The 18,926-nt window shown below is 37.6% G+C and overlaps 1 protein-coding gene across 17 annotated transcripts in view; it reads left to right on the plus strand.

Annotated features, from left to right (window-relative positions):
- Positions 1-18,926, plus strand: part of DMD (dystrophin) — a 1,227,136-nt gene that overhangs the window by 1,183,399 nt on the left and 24,811 nt on the right. For 13 of the 17 annotated variants that reach the window (XM_035333326.1, XM_035333348.1, XM_035333385.1 and 10 more), the window contains 5 exons: positions 2,065-2,201; positions 2,988-3,026; positions 7,740-7,805; positions 8,856-8,921; positions 11,929-12,087. In XM_035333326.1, coding sequence (XP_035189217.1) covers positions 2,065-2,201; positions 2,988-3,026; positions 7,740-7,805; positions 8,856-8,921; positions 11,929-12,087 — 467 coding nt within the window. The remainder of the gene's footprint in view (positions 1-2,064; positions 2,202-2,987; positions 3,027-7,739; positions 7,806-8,855; positions 8,922-11,928; positions 12,088-18,926) is intronic. The other 4 variants (XM_035333334.1, XM_035333447.1, XM_035333429.1 and 1 more) reach the window with 2 other exon arrangements.

Below are 18,926 nucleotides of genomic sequence, written 5' to 3' on the forward strand. Positions count from 1 at the left end.
GCTTAGTCTATCAGTATGTCCACATAATAATTGCTTTTCTTTGCCATTCTTGTGCTCCTTGAACAGTTTTGAAATTTAAACTGGATCACATGAGAGGTGCCTGGTGCTTGTCACTAGAAGACATTTTTTTCTTGGGATTCCTGTGATGCCAGTTTTCAAACTAGATTGAAATGTTTCTGTGCGAGCACGCTATTTTAATGTTTGGTTGTCATGTGGAAGGTTCAGGGGAGCTAACACATCCCAGGAAAGTCGAAGTGAAGAATGTTTTATTACTCATTGTGCCTGAAAACACTTACAATCAAATTACAGTCAAATGCAATTGCAAGTGTTCACAACATCGAAAATAGACAAAGTAGGAATAAAAGTTTATGAATTACACATGTGAGCAACATGAACAGAAAGCTGTGCTTAATCTATCTATAACCAACACTAGGAATTAAAGGTTCTTCTCTGTTTTCAGCTGATGTGCTATAGCTGGTCTCTCGATGCTGACCTTCTTAGGGACTCTCTCAATAGGCAGTGCAGATGGCATTCAGGAGAGGGAATTCCTTCCTGTTGGAGCCTCTAAGGCCAAATCAGTAAATGCCCTTCCCAGAGTCTTCTAGGTGGTCCAGACGTACTTAATCTTTCCCAAAATGGCTTTACTTTGAATTTATTGAAATATTTTTGAGCATTATCACAGCTTCTTGAAAATACAAATGCTGCTGTACTGACTTAGAGGTTCTGATATATTTCTTCTCTGCCAGTCATTGATCATACTGAATTTTCATACAAGATAGACTGACTGGAAAGAGAACCAAATTTGCTTTACGTGAAGCTTTTAGGTGTCCTCAGTAGAGGAAGACCGTTTGTCCTTTCTGTTAATGCATCTCAGTCTTCCTGCAAATTATTTTTCAGGGGATGCTTAATTTTTCTACCTGAGCAATCACTAAAAATACACACATCTGTGTATCAGCAGCTCTGTGAAAGTAGGCTTGACTGATGGATCCCAGGACCTCCTTCCTCTCTGAATAGAAGGCATAGAACTCATTAAAAAATGTCAGAAAGATTAACTTTCCCTCATTTCTTTCCTTCAAATTAGATACACTGGAGAAGCGATAGTGGTATGTGGGTCAGGATGAACTTAATTTACTGTAGAAAAGCAGTATTTCAGGGTCGAGCTTCTCTGTGAGGTGTAAAGAGTGGAGTACAGCCTGACTAATGTAACTGAAGTCTTCCATTAAAATTCTTCAGAAAATTGTCTGGCTCTTAATCAGGCTTGCAAGAAGTGTTACATCTTCCCAGCAGACATACTTTGAACTCTTTCTGGCTCATTCTGGTCTTTAGGAAACTAATTGCACTTTGTACTCCTCTGCTGGTCTCTATAGGGAGAAAGGAGGCTGAGTGCAGGCGACAGAATAAAACTGTAAATGGTGCTCTCCGCAGGTTATTGATCTTAAATGCCTGCTAGCTTCAGATTAGACAGATGCAAGAAAAAATAACTGATATAAGAGATTTCAGCAGCTCTCACCTTCCTTTTGTTTTTCTTTGATCAAAATATTAATGGGTAGAGGAGGCTGAGAAGAGAAACTGGAAAGAAAATGTACCAGGAGCATTGGCTTGGCTTTCAGGGACTGACAGATCCAGGATGGAAACAAAGAGCATGCAGGAAGGGTTGGGATCCAGCCAGTAAAGTATCCTGCGGGCCCCTCAGGCCGGCTGAGTGTGCTCTGTTACAGCCATTTGCTGCACAAAAAGCAGGCAGAGAGTCCCAGGCAATTTGAGGAAATTACAGATTCTTGTTTAATTATTACTTGTCCTCATCAAATCACTGAGAAGAGGCATGAGCCTGTTAGAGGTGTTTGGAGCTTCCTCTTTTTCTTCTTCCTCCCCAATAGCTGTGCCATTCAGTAGTACATTTTGAGGTGACAGTGATAACTAAATAGAATGTGTGGTTCTGGAGGCCAGGTCGTTGCCGCTCTGCTTGGCGTGGCCACTGCTCCTTCAAATGGCCTATCAAAGGAAGAGGCAACTAAAATTAATAACCTCATGAAAGATGATTTCATTGTGATTTGTGGCTTTCAGACAACTTCCGGAGAAGATGTCCGTGACTTTGCCAAGGTACTAAAAAACAAATTTCGAACAAAAAGATATTTTGCAAAGCACCCACGAATGGGCTACCTGCCTGTGCAAACTGTCTTGGAGGGAGACAACATGGAAACGTGAGTAGCTCTAAAGTGTCTAAACAGTTCATTTGGTATGCTCTTTGAGCTCCCCAGCTGGTGCCAACTCCCCTCACTTCCTAAATGCATAAAGCCTCTTTCTTTCTTTCTTTCTTTCTTTCTTTTTTTTTGTTAACCACGGCTGGCAGGAAAACACAAGCTGGGGTTCCAATTGCCATTCCCTTTATCTGTTTTCACCCATCTTCACAGGAACTTCCACTTCAGTCAGTAAAAGAAAAGCACTTACTGGCAGCCTTATAACTTTTAAGTTTGATACAGCAATTTGGGAACTAATGATCTCTTCATTAAATTTTTATTTTATTCCAAATGGGTATCTTTCTGTGCTTTTATTTTTTAAATTAGGTTACTATGTTTGAGAGCTTCCCAGCTGATTTCATCTTCTCTCACCCTATAAATTTAGTCTTATTGAATTACTGTGAAGTCGTTATGGAAAAAATAATAATAATAATAATAATAATAATGATACACATGGAAAAATTAATGAGTAGCCCATCTCCCTTTGTTTTTGTTGTTTTGTTTTTTTACAAGTTTAATCAGTTGTTTAATGGCAATTGCACACAGCTTGTTCTCGCTCTCTTTCTCTCTTTTTTTAATTTAAGATATATTTTTTCTCTTTTTGGTTGGTTGCTCTTCATGGTCATTCATGTTGGTCTGTTGGATTTCTGTTTTTGAGTTGTTGTGATTTTTTTTTTAATCTTTCTGTAGTTATTTTGCTGCTGAGTTTCTTCTGCCTCTCTCTTCACCTCCTCATTTTTTGTCTTGCAGTCCTGTTACTCTGATCAACTTCTGGCCAGTAGATTCTGCGTGAGTACTTTTGCTGAAGTGTGCTGCTGCTGCTACTGCTGCTGCGTTCCCTCACTTTTTTGTTCCTTTCTTTGTTTAGTTTTGCATAAGTTCATTTCCTTCTTTCTTTATGATTATTTCCTTTCGTACACTCTCTAAAGGAATGTTTTGATCGCAGATGAACAGAATGGGATAAGTCCAGCAATGTCCAGCAATCATGAAATGTGTACTGTATACTCTTTCTGGAGTATGTATTTACATTGAATTAACAGGGATTTTGGTGCAGTCCTAATATTACTTATATGAGTTTGTCATTTAAAAGCCTGTGTTTCTGAACAAGCGTCGATCCCTCTAACTGTACACTAAATGCTTTTTGAAAGATACAAATCGAATTTTATGGATTTAATTCAATTCAGGAATGACATTGTTTTGTAGATAAAGCTATAATTTTGTTTTATGTGCAACCATGCATACTTGCACACTCATGTGCCCCAATTAATTCAAAGCTCACTGGATATTTTATTACAGTTTTTTAGATACAAAAAGCTCTGTGAGGGCAAGTTGAAACGGGAAAATGTTTACTGTATTTTTTTTCAGAAGTTAAAATGCAGGGTTTTTCAACTGTGGACTGGATTTTCATTCTTGCATCATTCCTGCATATGCATTGTCTTAATGTTGTAGTAACACCCTTAACTTGAACTAAAGATATATAACTTACCATTGTGGCATTTGCTACTACTAGTGTTACATGGATGATTTTAGAATAATGTTAAATAAGGTTTATTTTTAATTCACATATTGATAACTACTGAGAGACTAATAAATAGAATTTTATATATTTCTATATGGTGAAATGTATATGGCTTGCACCTTCATTGAATTTTTGGTAGAATAAACAAGAGTGAAATGTATACATTGGAATACTGATTTATAGTTTTCATTTGGAGCACAGACTACTGGGAAGTCAAATGCAGTGCTCGTCCTCTAGGAAATCTACTTTGAGTAAGCATGAAATGCATATTTCTCCAAACCACATATGCTTGAGGATCCACCCACAAAAACTACCAGAAGGCTGGAGACAGGCTGAAATAGAACGGCTTTGAACTTAGGGTGCATTTAATGTTTATAAATGCATCTGGGGCTGATTGCAGCATGTTGTATACAAAACTGGGTATCTAGATTTCTTACCTCTTAGAACAGTTGGAAAGTTGAAAGTAACCTTCTAAAGAAAGCTTGGGTAATATGGAATGCCATTGCTGTGTCTGACATAACATGAAATCAAGCTTCCATAACATGCTTATTTGTAAGGCACTGCCACTAGTTCACTTAGTAACGACATCATGGTATGCCTACACTGATAAATTCACACCAAAGGTTTAGTGTTGAATACTGCAGGGAGCTTAACGTGCATGTAATATTTAAGAAAGCGTGAGAAATACTTAGAGGCAGGATTTGGATGGAGAAAGGCAGCACCTTTTATCAGACCAACTCAGGTATCATCCTGAGAACAATCCTTTCATCTGGTCTGACAAGAAAGCAGGAAATTAATAAAATAATAATAATACTGGTTGGAAGGAGTTGTTGTTGTTGTTGTTGTTTTTTCTACTACCTTTTTTCCTTTCTTTAGTGCTAGACAAGGGTAATAACAGAAGTTACTGAGCAAGCCAGCCTTAAAGCTATTTTTCAGTTACAAGGCTGATTCCACCTTTGGCAGACAAACCTCTTACTGTGGTTACCATTGCCTTTTTCTGGTGCTTTTGTACCAGCTTTCTGTTTGTCTTCAAATTGTTTCAGAAGAGCATGACCTGATCACATTCGATGGTGTTAGGTACATCCTGACATCAAAGTATGTTACAATATCTGAATTTGTTTGTAAATACATACCTATATATTTTTGTTATAAGTTAGTGATTTGGGTCACTTATTATACAGTGTTTTGCACGTATATTCCACTTGCCAGGCATAAAAGGGGCAGCTTACACTTTTTATGAGAATTTATGTCTTTTTATTTGGACTGTGGACTGTCAGTGGCACAAATGCAGTTGACGTGGTTCTACACGTCAGAGAGCCGTCTACTGCAATGCTGAACAGCACACAAAATGCCCTCCTCCTGTCAGCCAGGTTTCCACTGGTTCAGGGAATTGCTGGACAAGGTGTTTGCCATTCGATTGCCACTTGACATGAATGGAATTCCTCAGGCTATTGCTGCAGACACCAGTGTGAGAAATACAGCTGTGGAGTCCTTGTAAAAGGAATGGCTATCTTGGTTAAATATTGGCTGTGTTTCTCTGCCTCCTTGCTGAGTGTTCAAACTGATTACGTGAGCTGATTACATGTGCTCAGAAAGTGAGGCTAGCGAGCTCTTGCACAGATGGTCATCTAAGAGTGTGTCTCTGCAACAGCCTGCAGTGCAGCACAGCCATTCTCAAGCTGGCTCAGGTACTGGCAACTGTGTACCTCTGAGCAGCTAAATTCAACGTGAAAACCGCAATGTTTCTCAACAGGTTGCTTTAATAAGCAAGCTTTTAAAAAGCTGGGTGGGGTGGATCTCCTTTGCAATATATTCTGAAGCGGGGGCAAACCTGGAAATGTTGACTCATCCCATGTGTACACTTGGCAGAGATACATAAGCTCCAACAAGTTAAACAAACACTGAGCTGTCTTTAAAAAAGTGTGTATTACATAGCTCATTCACTTCTGAGCGTAAAGATTAGTTTCGAAGCAGCAAGTCTACTATTATGCAGTCATGCCAATATTTTATCTTGTGCTACTGCCAAAAGGAGTATCACTTCTGTTCCTCAGCTGCCAATTGGTCCCAACCAAGTGCTGCCCTTTCCTTTCTACTATTATGAATGTGTGCAATCACAGGGTAAAATGGACTAGGATGATACAGTTCAAAAATCAAGCTACTTTTAACACAAGTTTCCTAATCTGTGGACAGTACTAGCAGTAGCATTTGTGTGCACATTGAAAACAAAACCTCCTCTTTCATTGACAGTATTGGTTTAGGTTAGCTTAACAGGTACTCCCTGTCAAGCAATTAAAAAATGAGGTTAGCATCAAGTTATCAGAAAACAGTTACTATTGTGCTTGGAAAGCCACATGATCTGGATAAATTGCATCCTTTTCCCCTCTCTTCCATTCAGTGCTGATGTTCTTACACAAAATAGGATACCAGGTTGCAGACAATCAATTGCCTGTCTGCATGAATCTCTGCTGTACTGAGAAAATCTGTGAGCTGAGTATTTATCCACTGGTTTGCTGTGGTAGTATTTGAATATGCAATGGAGAAAAAGTACAGTTGGAGGCCAAAGCTCATGAAAAACAAAATGGGTTTCATGGTACTTTGTCTGTAATATCTTAAAGAGAAAAACTTTCCCATTCTTTGGGAAGAGGCATTGACTCTTTCACAAACAGTATAAAGTTCTATGAATTCTGAAAGATCCTAATTTTATAAAGCCCTTTGCAAGCTGATTTTTAAACTGGAAAATGACCAATAAAGTATAATGATCTTTTAGGAGATTTGCTGCAGGATGATCAAACTCCTAGCACAGGAGCATTAAGCACTGTGAGATTATTAGTTTGGGTTTATTTATAACCAGTAAATACAAAACAGATTTTGTCTGCTCTTGAGATGCAGTGCAGTCCCCACTGGGGAGAACCAGCCCAAACCACAGTATCCAGCAATTTTAAATGAGGGGAAAATAATTCATCACGTAGGAGTCCTAAAATGAATGGTAAGAGATGAGGTTGAAATTTAGCTGAAATAGGAGATTACTGTACAATCTGGAAAGCTGCATTATTATTATTATTATTATTAATAATAATAATAATAATAATGGTTCTGGCACCTCCTGGTATTGGTAGGTATGGTATGGGTAGGTAAGCAAAATCCCACATGGCAGTAAGGTGCTTCCTGCCAGCCCGGCATCCAAAGTGCAGAGGTGACACTATGTCCTCTGTGGAGACTGATGTCTCCAAAGTGCAGAGGTGGTACTATCCTGATGGTGGCGTTCTCCAGAGACGAGGCTGTATGAAACAACAATCTAATTTGTGAGAAGAGTCACATGAATTACTATGATCGACAAAAAAAAATCTTATTTATTAGGCAGGAAAGACAATGTAATGGGCAGTGTCCTGTATAACATGTTGCTGTATGGTTCAAGTCACAACAGGTGAAAGAAGCAAGACAGAATTATCAGTTTCTTCAGAGTGTTATTAAAGGCTAAGTTCGGCCATTTTATGTTTCTGACTACTGGTGCAGTAGCGCTTGCAGGCTCTTTCAGGTGAAACCTGCTGCTGCTGGGCTAGGGACACGTCCTGGGCAGGGGGGAGGCAGAGGAAAGGCTCCCAGGGAGAGCTCAAGTCAGGGCCTCCAGAGCAGGCCTGGGACCGTGAGCCAGATGCAATTACAAATGGAGGAGGCAGGTGTGAGGGGAAAACGGGGTCAAGAGCTCATCTCCAAATCCTCTGGAAAAAGGTTTCTCAGGGGGTTGTGTGAGGAGGATTCGTTGCAACGGATGGACGGATTGCCAGACGGTCAAAGCGCCGTGTTGTACCACAAAGTGCTGCGTGACGGCTTGAGGAGGCTCCTGCCTCACAGATGTAACGTGCTGTTTATCAAACACAGTGTAAGCCTAAGGCATAGAGATGTGAGGGCATAGACATAGCTAAGTGTCTTTTTACTTTTGAAAGGGTATTGTTTGTGATTAATCAGTGTTTTCTGCCTTATAGGCCTGCCTCGTCCCCTCAGCTTTCACATGATGATACTCATTCACGCATTGAACATTATGCTAGCAGGTATGAGACCAGCTGGACATTAGGCAGATCTTTCTCTAAACAGTCATATAAAAAACCCCAAAGGCTAAGTACTGCCTGAGCGGGTCTTAAAGAAACATAGGGTTTGGGGTTTTCTTCTCCAGGCTCTGGGATGCAGGGTTATTAACCTGTGGTTGCTACTAACCAGCCTGTCCACTAACTTGCATGCCAAAGCGCATGTGTGTGTAGTTAGATATGACCTCTAAGTTCCCTGGGGGTCTTCATTAAGCTATGCACTCAGTCTGCACAGGGTTTCATTTTCAATGTAGACCCCATTGTAATCATGCATATCAGAAGAGCAGAAGTCTCCAAACTCTACATCAATCTCAAATGCCATTTTAATGTTAAGTAATTAACCACGTGGACTACCACAAACAGGATCTTTCCTTGATTTGGTGAATAAAAATCATGGTATATCACTATTCTAGTTCACTTGTCCACTTTCATGCTGCTCTTAAGAATCAAAAATTGGGGTAATTGCACAAATATGAAAAATAATGTGCTTTTCCACCAAGTAAGCAAATTTGCAAGGATTGAGATAATGAATGTTACTGCAACCTCCTCTTTCTGTCCCCCCCAAATCATTTGATAAGTAGAGATATTCTTGGAATTATGCAGTATATTTAGAAGGGACTAGCTGTTGAAAACCACTGAGAAATGACTAATTATTTCACTTCTGATGATGGCATTGCCAGATACAAAACAATCTGTGTAATCCCCTGGCATTTTAAGGCCTTTCTTTACTTGTGGAATTAATTAATCATGAGGAATTGAATAAACCCTCAGAGAAAGAGCTGAAAATTTAAAGAGCTGAAAAGTGAGTTTAGCCAGGTCATTGTATTGAAAAACACAATTATTCATGATCGCCTATTGCAAATCCTTTTGATAATCAACACAGAATGTAAATTCATCTGAGTTTCAAATTCTCTTAAGTCATCAAAACCATCAAACTCTTTAATTTTTTCAGGAATGTTAGAGCAAAGTTTCTGGAAAACAGAATTTATTTTAATGAGTGTGTTTATTTTTCCACAGGCTAGCAGAAATGGAGAACAGCAATGGTTCTTATCTAAATGACAGTATTTCACCTAATGAGAGCATGTAAGTAGGTCACTTTAGTGTTTTTGACATGGGTTTTCTTGTGAAGGTTAATAGCTTATCATAAAATTCTGTAGTACTGAATTCGCATGGCTGTGCACTACACCTGATTCAATTTCATGAAGAGCTCATGTTCTTTCAATTTAAGTAGTAGTGTCTGGACTTATGGCTTATAGTTTAATAACAAATTTGTGCAACAGATGATTAATACCTTCAAAATAAAATTACTAATTTCTCAAAAAATACTGATTTATTCAGGAAATAATTTCCATACTATTTGAAAAAATGCTCATCATCTGACTTTTTTAAGGACAAAGATGAAAAGGTATCCCTTCTGTCTGAACTGCAAGCTTAATCATGCTAAATTACTGTAAGGTAGAAAATGTGTGGGCAAAACGTAATTCGAAAGAAAAAAATCTGGTCTACCAATAGAAGAAATATATGACAAATATAAGCCGGGGGGAGTCATTGTCACCATGATATATTAGAAGTAGTAAACTTCAAGTTGGACAGATTGCTGAGAAACATTCGTTTTACTACTTATAAGTACAAAATAGTATATAAAAGTTTAAGAAATGTAGTTGACGTTTTCGAAGAATAGTTAAATCTAATGTCACACTGAGGCTTTTTTTTTTTTTTTTCTGACATGATAATATATTTCTCTTCTTTCATGGTTTTCTTGATCTTACTTACTCTCAGAACGAAATGTCATAGAACTAGAAAACTAACCGTGAATAGGATGTTTGAAAACAGGAGAGCAGCACATAAATCGCTGTAGTGTTTGAAAATTTGGTCCTAGTTATTTAACCATGTAGGAGTAGTCATACCCCAGATTCTAAATCCATAAAATGTATGAAAAAAACTTTGTAAGTGATCTTCTACAATAATCTCATCTTTATCACATATTGAGGATGGTCTTTGAAAATTCATACAGTCTTCTTCTTACTAAATTAAATACTAAGTTCCTTTAGGTCATAGTACTTCCATAAATTTTCATTCACTTAAATTCATATTCCAAATCATTTGTAGGGATGTTTATGCATCTGTGAAAAGTTCATGGATAAAAAGTGATTTGTTTCTGTGTTTTGAAATAGTTACTTGTTTGACTTGATAGTATTGTTACCTAACAACTTTAAAAGAAAATCGTGTATACAGCCAAATACTTGTTTTAATATATTGGGTCAAAGAGGAGAAATTTAAAATGTTACATGAAAACTAATGCATAAACGATGTTGGGATAGTTTCACATGGTTAATGAAAACTTCATTTCCAAGTCAAATGTCAGTTTTAGATTGATGCAGTGATGTTGTTATATGTGGTTTTTCACTGAAATATTTCAGTGTCCTTAACCAGAAAATCATACATAAACCGTATTGTTTTTATTACAGCTTGGTCTTCATTCTTTGCTAAATTAAAAGTTGTATTAATGTGATTCAGTTAATAACATAACCACTGATTATCCAGTCATTTCATTATTCAGTTTGCACTATTAAAATTGGAATAAATATTCTGAGCTTTGGAAGAAACAAGATCAAGATAAGAATTGCAAAAAAAATCAAAGCTCACCATAAATTTGCAAGTGTAACTGAGTTTTGTTTGTCAGGTGCTCAGTAAGCATTTTTGTTGACATTCTCATGAGTTTTGGATTAAAATTACAGAACACTACATAGGTGGAGGAAGAGAAATAAAGAGAAAATGTGTATATGTTCAGACACAAAACATTAAAATACGTATTGTCATTGTAATTATTTTCTCAAAATGTGTGCAGACTAAAAATCACAGAAGAAGACTGTCTTTGAAAATGACATGCTACAATAGTTACGTTAGTTTTGACTGTTAATTCACTTAAGATGCTTATAAAGTTAGGAACGGGCAAGACTTTTACATTTTGTTTAAATAGAAGAAATTATTCCTGTTGTGAAAAATTAGTATTTCTCATTTATGAACTAATGGTAATGTGCTCTACATTGCTTTAGCACACCTGCAGTCCATAAAATGGCATCATTAACATTTTCAGGAACAAAATGCAACAAGGAATATTTAAGATTTTGAACAATAACAGCTATTCAAAATGTCTGTTAAATTCCGGATTACAAAAGTAACAGAAAAAAAGCTAGATTGAATTATTTTATTGTATTACCATAAAAATAGGATTCCCAACAACTGTGTCATTGTTTTCTGCCATTGACTAGGGGTGCTGCCACCTTTCATGTTTTTTTACACTTACTGCAGGTGTTAGCTGCATAGCTTAGGGCCTGAATGCCTTTCCTTAGCACCTAAAACTTCCATTTAATTCTGTGAGATGGTCAAAATCTTCAGAACTTGATTTGCTTTTTTCTTCCAGAGATTTCTCTGTTTCAAATACCTGACAGTTTCAGGGGCAATAAACACATCATACCTATCAAATACAATTTACTTATATCCCAACAGTATACATCACTTCTAATTTCAAACAAACAAACAAACAAACAAAAAAAAAAAAAGAAAAAACTCAGTGAGAAACGGCATATTTTTTATTACATTTAGGCAATATTTATTTTATTTCACTCCATTTACAATATTGTAGAGTAAAACAGGTAAGTATAGGATGCCATTTTTGAGTAATAATAGTTGGTATAAAAATAAATAAATGCCTTGCCTTTTCTTGAATGACCCTTGCTCAGCATAGCTGAGGCAGGATAAGATTGCTTTTTTCTCAAGCAAGTTTCAAATTTAAGGTAGGCAAAAGAGGAAAGCTGAGATTGTCAGGTGCAGCACAGCTGGTCTTTAAATATGTGAGAAGCAGAGGGGAAGAGACATGAATTCTACAGAAGAGGAAAATTACCATAGACTATATTAAACAGTTCAGTGGATTTTGTTTTAAGGTATAGTGCTCTCCTTTTTGTTACAAAGAGTTCAGTGAATTTCCTTATAAGAAATGAGACACTTGGAATGAATCATTTACTCATAATCATTGCAAAGCTAAAAAGGAAGAAGGGAACAGCCTGTTTTATTCTCCTCTGTTTTCCAGCGATGATGAACACTTGTTAATCCAGCACTACTGCCAAAGTCTGAACCAGGAATCCCCCCTGAGCCAGCCCCGAAGCCCTGCCCAGATCTTGATTTCTCTGGAGAGTGAAGAAAGAGGTGAACTGGAGAGAATTCTTGCTGATCTGGAGGAAGAAAATCGGTGAGTTACGCTGCCAGCTGTGGCAGAGATCAGCTATGCATTGAAGATACAGATGGGAAGAGGGGATGCTAAAAAAAAATGAAAATAGGATGTCTTTTCAAACAAGTTCATTCTGCTAAGCTTTTCTAAGGCATTCACAGTTTTCTCTCTGTAAGAGAAGGGTGATGAGTCTGAAATAATGTAATTATTAACTCATTCCCATATTCAGTGCAGTGATGAGCGAGCAGTGAACCTTCCAAATGACGAGCTGCAAACAAGTGTATGGGTCACCTAATACATTTGTGATAATGGTAGCACATTCAACAAGCTCTGCTAACTGTGTTTCATATTTCCTTTGGTTCCACTGTTTCTTTTATTTCCATTATAGTAACAAGCTTTATACCCTTGTTACCATACTTTGCCATTACATGAGGGAAGGGTGTGCAAGTCTGCATGCCTGTTTGGAAAATGCAGGGAAAGGTTCTTGGAAAGACGTGTTTCTCAAAAAGGCTGGTTAGTGTGATATGTGAGGTTTTGAGAAGATCTCAAATAATTTGAAGTAAAAAAAAAATCTGTGAAATAGCTGTGCTATCCAGCTAGACGAAATGCACCCAGGTAGAATTTTTAGGGATAAACTAAGTTATAAAGTTGCAATTTCTTCATAAAAAATACTAATTTTTGGTAATTAAAACTTCTGTCTTCTTTTCTTCCTATTTGTTTGGAATTATTTGTTGCCATATCCTTAGTCTTTTGGTATCAAATATTATTAACCGCTTCTCTTAATTTGAAGTATAATTGAAATTATCTTCATTAATTGAAAGAAAAAAAAACAACTGGTTTCTTGCAGCATCACATTGCAGTCCTATTTCTAAGGTAATCTGGAGTCTTGTGCCATCAGCATGAAAACTGGTAGATCTTGACACTGGTAGATTAATAGCTGCAGCCAAGGACTTCTAAAATAAGAATGTAAGATAAAATTACTAGATCTACAAATAAAAACACATTTTTATTTTCCTTATCCTGTCTTTGGCTTTTATGGTATAGTTTATTGGCATTTTCATATTCTTTTTTCTTGCTTCTGCAAAAGCTAGATACTTTAGTCTTGTTTGGGTTGAGGGTGTAATGCACTAATCATTTACCTTAGGCATGTCAAGGAAATAACTGCAAGAGTTGGCAGCGTCATAGATCTTCTTTCCATGCAGAAGTGTTTGGATGGTTCTAATCAGTTATAGTGCCTCCATCACCCTATCATCTCTATGAGACTGTGGTTGGGATTCTTTACAAAGAACAGAGCCTGGACTTGCAGAACACCTTGAATTGATTTTGGCATAGAGAAGCCTGAAATAAGCAATTCTGTCACCTGGAACAGGAGGAAGGTGTAAATCTCTCATGTGCTTCCTTCTGGACTTGCATCAGCTTCTCCTTTGCAGATTAGGTCTGTATGTCCGTAGAAGTAAAATGCTTCAAGCAGGAAGAGAAAAGAGCCTGTTCTCCATAAATAGCAGTTTTATTTTTCTGTAGACCTGCCTATAAATCTCCAGGGGCAGAGGTAACTAATTTAACTACTAGTTTCTTTCTTTCACACAGGCTTTTTTCATTGAAGTTGTAATTTGGTATAAAAGTTCATTTAAATCCACCTTTATTTTCTCATGCCCTTGTGTTTCCAGCAGTTTTGCCCTATCTCTGAATCAGAATACACAATCTTCAGGTCAGGTTACGCTGAAGATTGAACTGTTTAAGTCTGCTTTCTGTGAGGAATTAGTAGCAGAGAGAATAGCTGGAGATTATGTTCCAGCCCGCATGGAGAACGCTGGCATGAGGTCTGACAGACCCCTGTCAGGCATGCCTCCTGTCAGACATGCCTCCCCATCTCTTCATGAAAACACTGGCTTCCCGTACTCTGCGGACGGCCCAGTAGCATTGCAACGTAACTGAACTCTTCATGTCCAGGTGTAATTAAAGCTGGGAACAAGGCATCGTTCAGAACATCTTTCCATCTAATCCGTAAATGCTCTGCAGAGCTGATAAAGAGGAGAGTGAAAAATAAAGAGGAACAGTCAAGAACTCATATTTTTCAGGATTTGGGAAAACATAGAGAATCAATGAGGCATACAGGATGAAGAAAGGATTTCAGACAGAAAACTGTAGTAAACGAAGCCTTTCCTCAATGAACGGCAGTCAGATTTTCTTTGAAACTAACTCCAGACTATTATGGCTTTGTACATAAAGCCCAAGTACTTTCTAATGTGGAGGAGAAACAATGTTTTTTTAAAAGGCATCATATTTCACATTTTCGGGACTTTTGTAGCTAAGAATTATTGGCTAATTAGTACAAAACAGTAAGATAGCTTAGTTTTCAGGGAAGGGGTGTGATTGTTTTAAACAGCACCAGGTAGAAAATCATGGAAGAAGAACAAAAATCAGAATGCTTTTCTGTCTGTATACAAAACAAGCTGCCCACTGGAAAGGAGGATGGCTTTTATAAAGCAGCCTAGATTTGGATGAGAAAGTTGGTGTATGAATATTAATAGAACCTGGAGTTACAGACTTAGATATGCTAAAGAAGTCCTTTTGGGGGTTTATGCCTCATATTTTAATACAAGGTTTATTTAATATAATAACTACTATTGAGGAGTAGCACATGAAAAGATCTCTGACAAAAATTATACCATAAAAATATCTGTTTTAAAGTTTGTTAATTAAACAAGAGTCATAAAGTATAAGCTTGACCATATATAAGCTTGTCTGTTGGTTTTTCATTCCTATTGTTGGAGGCTTAGTTCCTAGCTGGATGCCACCACAATCAACCTCTCCGATTTTGGGTGATTCAGGTCTTCGTGCAGCAGGGACTGAGAGGTCTGTTTCCGTAGGACAGCCTGGAAGTCACACTGCTGTGATTTTGACTGATTATGACAAAATCAAGACTTTTGTCTCTCTGCATCTGTCTCTGCAAACCTCTATAAATAACTTGTACTTAAAATATGAGACAGAAGCTCGAAAGAGAACAGGTTGTTGCTTATCGTCCTGATAGATTGTCACAGCCAGATGACCATGATTTTATGAAGGAGACAGTGATTCCTGTCACAAAAATAAACCATTCAGACAGGATCAGTCAGGATCCATTCATATACTTACCTGTCTTACAAAAAGTTTTGTCCGTTTAGATTTTTCTAGTCTTCTCCGATGAGTTTGTTCAGACCTTTTTGGCCATTACCAAAGGGAATCAACAAACCATGATCTAATTCCTTGTGTCAACCTGGCTCTAGAGGGTGAATGTGTTCTTCATATTATTTCTGACAAATCCTCTGAGTAAATGCTGTTTATTGCTCTAGCATGAAGACTCGGTGAATCTATTGCTGGATAACGGGCTGGCTGATACAAAGCATGTTGTGATCTCCCAGTCCTCAGCCCAGCCTTGAAGTGGATGGACTGTTCCATTTCCATTGTAAATACCTCAGGTCTTGTCACGGGAGTGCGTCTCCTTTCTGGTGCTGATGTGATGCTTGTTCCTGGGAAGGCAAGTGGCTAGAAGGGTAGCAGTGTTAGATAAACAGCCATCTTCTCATGCCTATATTGACAAAACATCTGCTGCATACACTTCTGATGATTTTTGACGGTGAAGATTTAGCTGTCCTTGCTGTGTTTTGTGTTATTTTACAGTTATGGTCAGCACTTGCATTCACTTCTCAGCAGCTGTTGGGAAAGTTGCATTCAGTACCTACAAGAAGCAATACTAAGATAACAAAACCCTTCGCTGTCATTTCTCTTTTTCTTCTGCTCTCTACAGTTTCCTACTTTAAAAAAAAAAAAAAATACCTCTTTTGCTTCTTGCTTTTATTCTTCCTCACCTCTTTTGAGCTGTTTTTAAAATTCTGACCTCCATTTGGTTTTCAGCTGCAATTTCTGGTCTCCAAATATTTCCATCTTGACTTGCTATTCAGATGAAAAAGCCTCTTTGAAATTGAAATTTTGAGGTTTGCTTCTGGACCGTTTTAAAAGATCTGTTGCCTATTTTGAATTCTTCTGAAATGTATTATCCAAATTATAAACTAACCTAGCTGTGACACACTTCTGAATGTTTTTTGGGTTTTGTTTTTTGTTTGTTTGTTCCAAGGACCTCTTCTTAGATATTAATTATTTATCTGCTAGAAATTTGAGAACTTGGTACTTTAGTAGTTGTGAATATGACTTCCGTAAATAATGTATGCCTAATACTTGACTGTTAAATAATTTATATTTGCTAAAATGTGAACAATTTAGAGAATATTTTCAATTGGTGAAACTTTTTCATTTGAGCATTCGGCCTTCAGACTCGTTTTACATCTCCTTGAACATTGTGATAAGAACATTTCTTGATGTATCCAATAGACATAAAGTAATCTTGCTGTAGAAGGCATTATTATTATATTGCAAGACAAAAACCAAGACACTTACAAAAATGTCCTAAAAACATTCTGAAATTTCCTTAGGAGTGAATGTATTTGTGAAACAGATGGGGCAGATTTTTTGTGTCCATCTATAGCAATACATTACATAAATTATAGACCAGGATGTACCATACTGGCATTAAAAAGAAAGCATGGTTTTGTTTTGAGATGGTCTCAATTATTTTTGCAAATAATAAAACTTATTTTCTGCTATTTTAACGGCTAAAAAGATGAAAGTTGCCTAGTATTGTAGTTGAATCAAATACTTCTGTAAAAGGGAGACTTCCCTCTCGTTCTCTTACTGTTTTTCTCCCAGCTTACAGCTGTCATGTAACAAGAAGTTAGTAAATGACACCTCCAGGCTCAGCCGTTTGCCTTTCCTTTGCTTTCCTGACTTGCAGTGGGAGCACAGCGCGCTGTGAGCCACTGGAGAAGCACTAACATCCCAAATCTCAAAGCTGCCCGGTTTTCATGCAGCAAGAGTCTTGCTTCAAACCTGAAGACTGGTAACTGGCCTCCTCAACTAAGTTTCTTCTGTATTGTTGCCAATAGCTAGAAAGCGATGTATTTCTAAATATGCTGTGAATCCTTTTTGTATTTATTTTGGCACTGAAGAAGTAGAAGTAAATCTTCTAAGTGTGAAGCATCATAAGCAAATAGTGGTACTCTAATGAGGCATAGAGGTAGGACATGGTTCAGTTACCAGCTTTGTCCATTTCTTCAAACCACCGGTTTGCTGTAGGTAGATGAAAAATAACCCGAATTCAAAAAATTTGCAATTGCCTCTGAGAGGAACATTCAGCAAATCTGGTCCACTAGGATTTCCCTCACCAGGCAATTAATCTTGCCAGTGATAGATGTGATTAATAACTCATGAGCTCTTTACTACCCAGATCTTTACAGTTGCATAAATCAAGGCTACATTGCATGCTTCCTCTGTTATTTTTCTTCCTGAATGCTTAAAAGAGGTGCAAGCATGGTTAATGAAATACATGGTTTTTTCTTTGAATATTTCTTTTACTGAGTAGAATATATTTTCCCAGTGATCAGAGGATGCATCAGCTTTGTTTGTTTGTGACATCCAGTTGTGAAAGCTACCCAGTCACCCAGCAAGGCTGGCTTTCTGAATATTGCCGATCCTTGCTCAGTCACACTCCTTTAGAGAGATTAGCTTTCGCTTCCCCTTTCGCTAACTTCCCATTTAATGCTGAAAATGTAAGACAGCGCCTTTCCTCGGGACACAGATGCTATATTCTGAGGGCTGTGGACAGTTCCTTGGACGCCTGGCTTGCAGCAGCATTCCTGTTTCACCACATAGCTTAAAACTGTTCCAGAGGTGGGAATAAAAACAGATCGCTTTCTCCTCTAGGTTGGTCTTACAGCAGCTTTCAAATGATTTCTTTCTCCTGGCTGCCAGCCTTTTTCCCTTATGTAAATACAATTCTCTGTATGTTAGATCTCTGTTATTACTGATACTACTGATCATCGGCACTCTGCATCGCTCTTACGGCTCTGAAAGCAGTCAATATAATGAGTCCTGATTAAGGACTAAGGACTCTGTAACTGGAATGAAAAGGCACAGCTACAAAACTCAGTAGCACAGATGCTCAGGACAAACTCGGGCTTTCTTCAAAATGTCATTCCTTGTTCTAACAGAATTACTGCATTGTGTTGTAGAAGTCATACATTCAGACACCTCTGCGTGGATAATGTGCAGTATCCTTTTACAACATCCTTTTTCTGTAGTAATTCAGAAAGAGGTTTTAACTATTTTGTATTAGACATGAAATCTGAATTATTCCCTGGTCCTCGTTTGATTTTCCATAATATATTTACTGGAAGAGCTTCTCTATCTTGAAATTTGAGGGGAAAATTGTAGATTCCTGTGTAACAAGTACCTGGTTATGTTGTAAGCATCAGCAGGGGTATTTGTTTAGCTTCCCTGAGGGTGGTATTTTATCGTCTGCTTTACAGCACTTTGAAACCTTCAAACTTTTAAGTCTGCTGTTAGTAGAGTATTGCCTGCATCATGCAACTGGGAAATTCCTTACAGGGCAGCGATAGCCACAGTCTACAGACTTGGTGAAAAACAACCTCAGTGGTCAATCCTGTATAAACTTTACTGTGTAGTAAGACTCTGTGATATTGCTGTCATTCTCATTTCTATCCCCTTTAGTATTTTTATTAATTATTCACCAGTGCATTCAGCTAACAGTATGAGAAGACATTGAGTCATATGGAAGGCAACACGCAGCATAACCCTTCTTTCTTTCAGATAATTGTCATGAACTTTAAACTGTATATTTACTTAAAGCAAAAATCTTCCTTTAAAAAAAATGTCTGATTTGGAAGAAAATAACTGATTTTTATAGCACTTTCTTGGTTTGTCTTCCACGCATTTTTCTCATTTGTCAGTTATGTAGTGTTGTTTTT

Source organism: Oxyura jamaicensis, chromosome 1 (genome assembly GCF_011077185.1).
Source record: "Oxyura jamaicensis isolate SHBP4307 breed ruddy duck chromosome 1, BPBGC_Ojam_1.0, whole genome shotgun sequence".
Lineage (NCBI taxonomy): Eukaryota > Metazoa > Chordata > Aves > Anseriformes > Anatidae > Oxyura > Oxyura jamaicensis.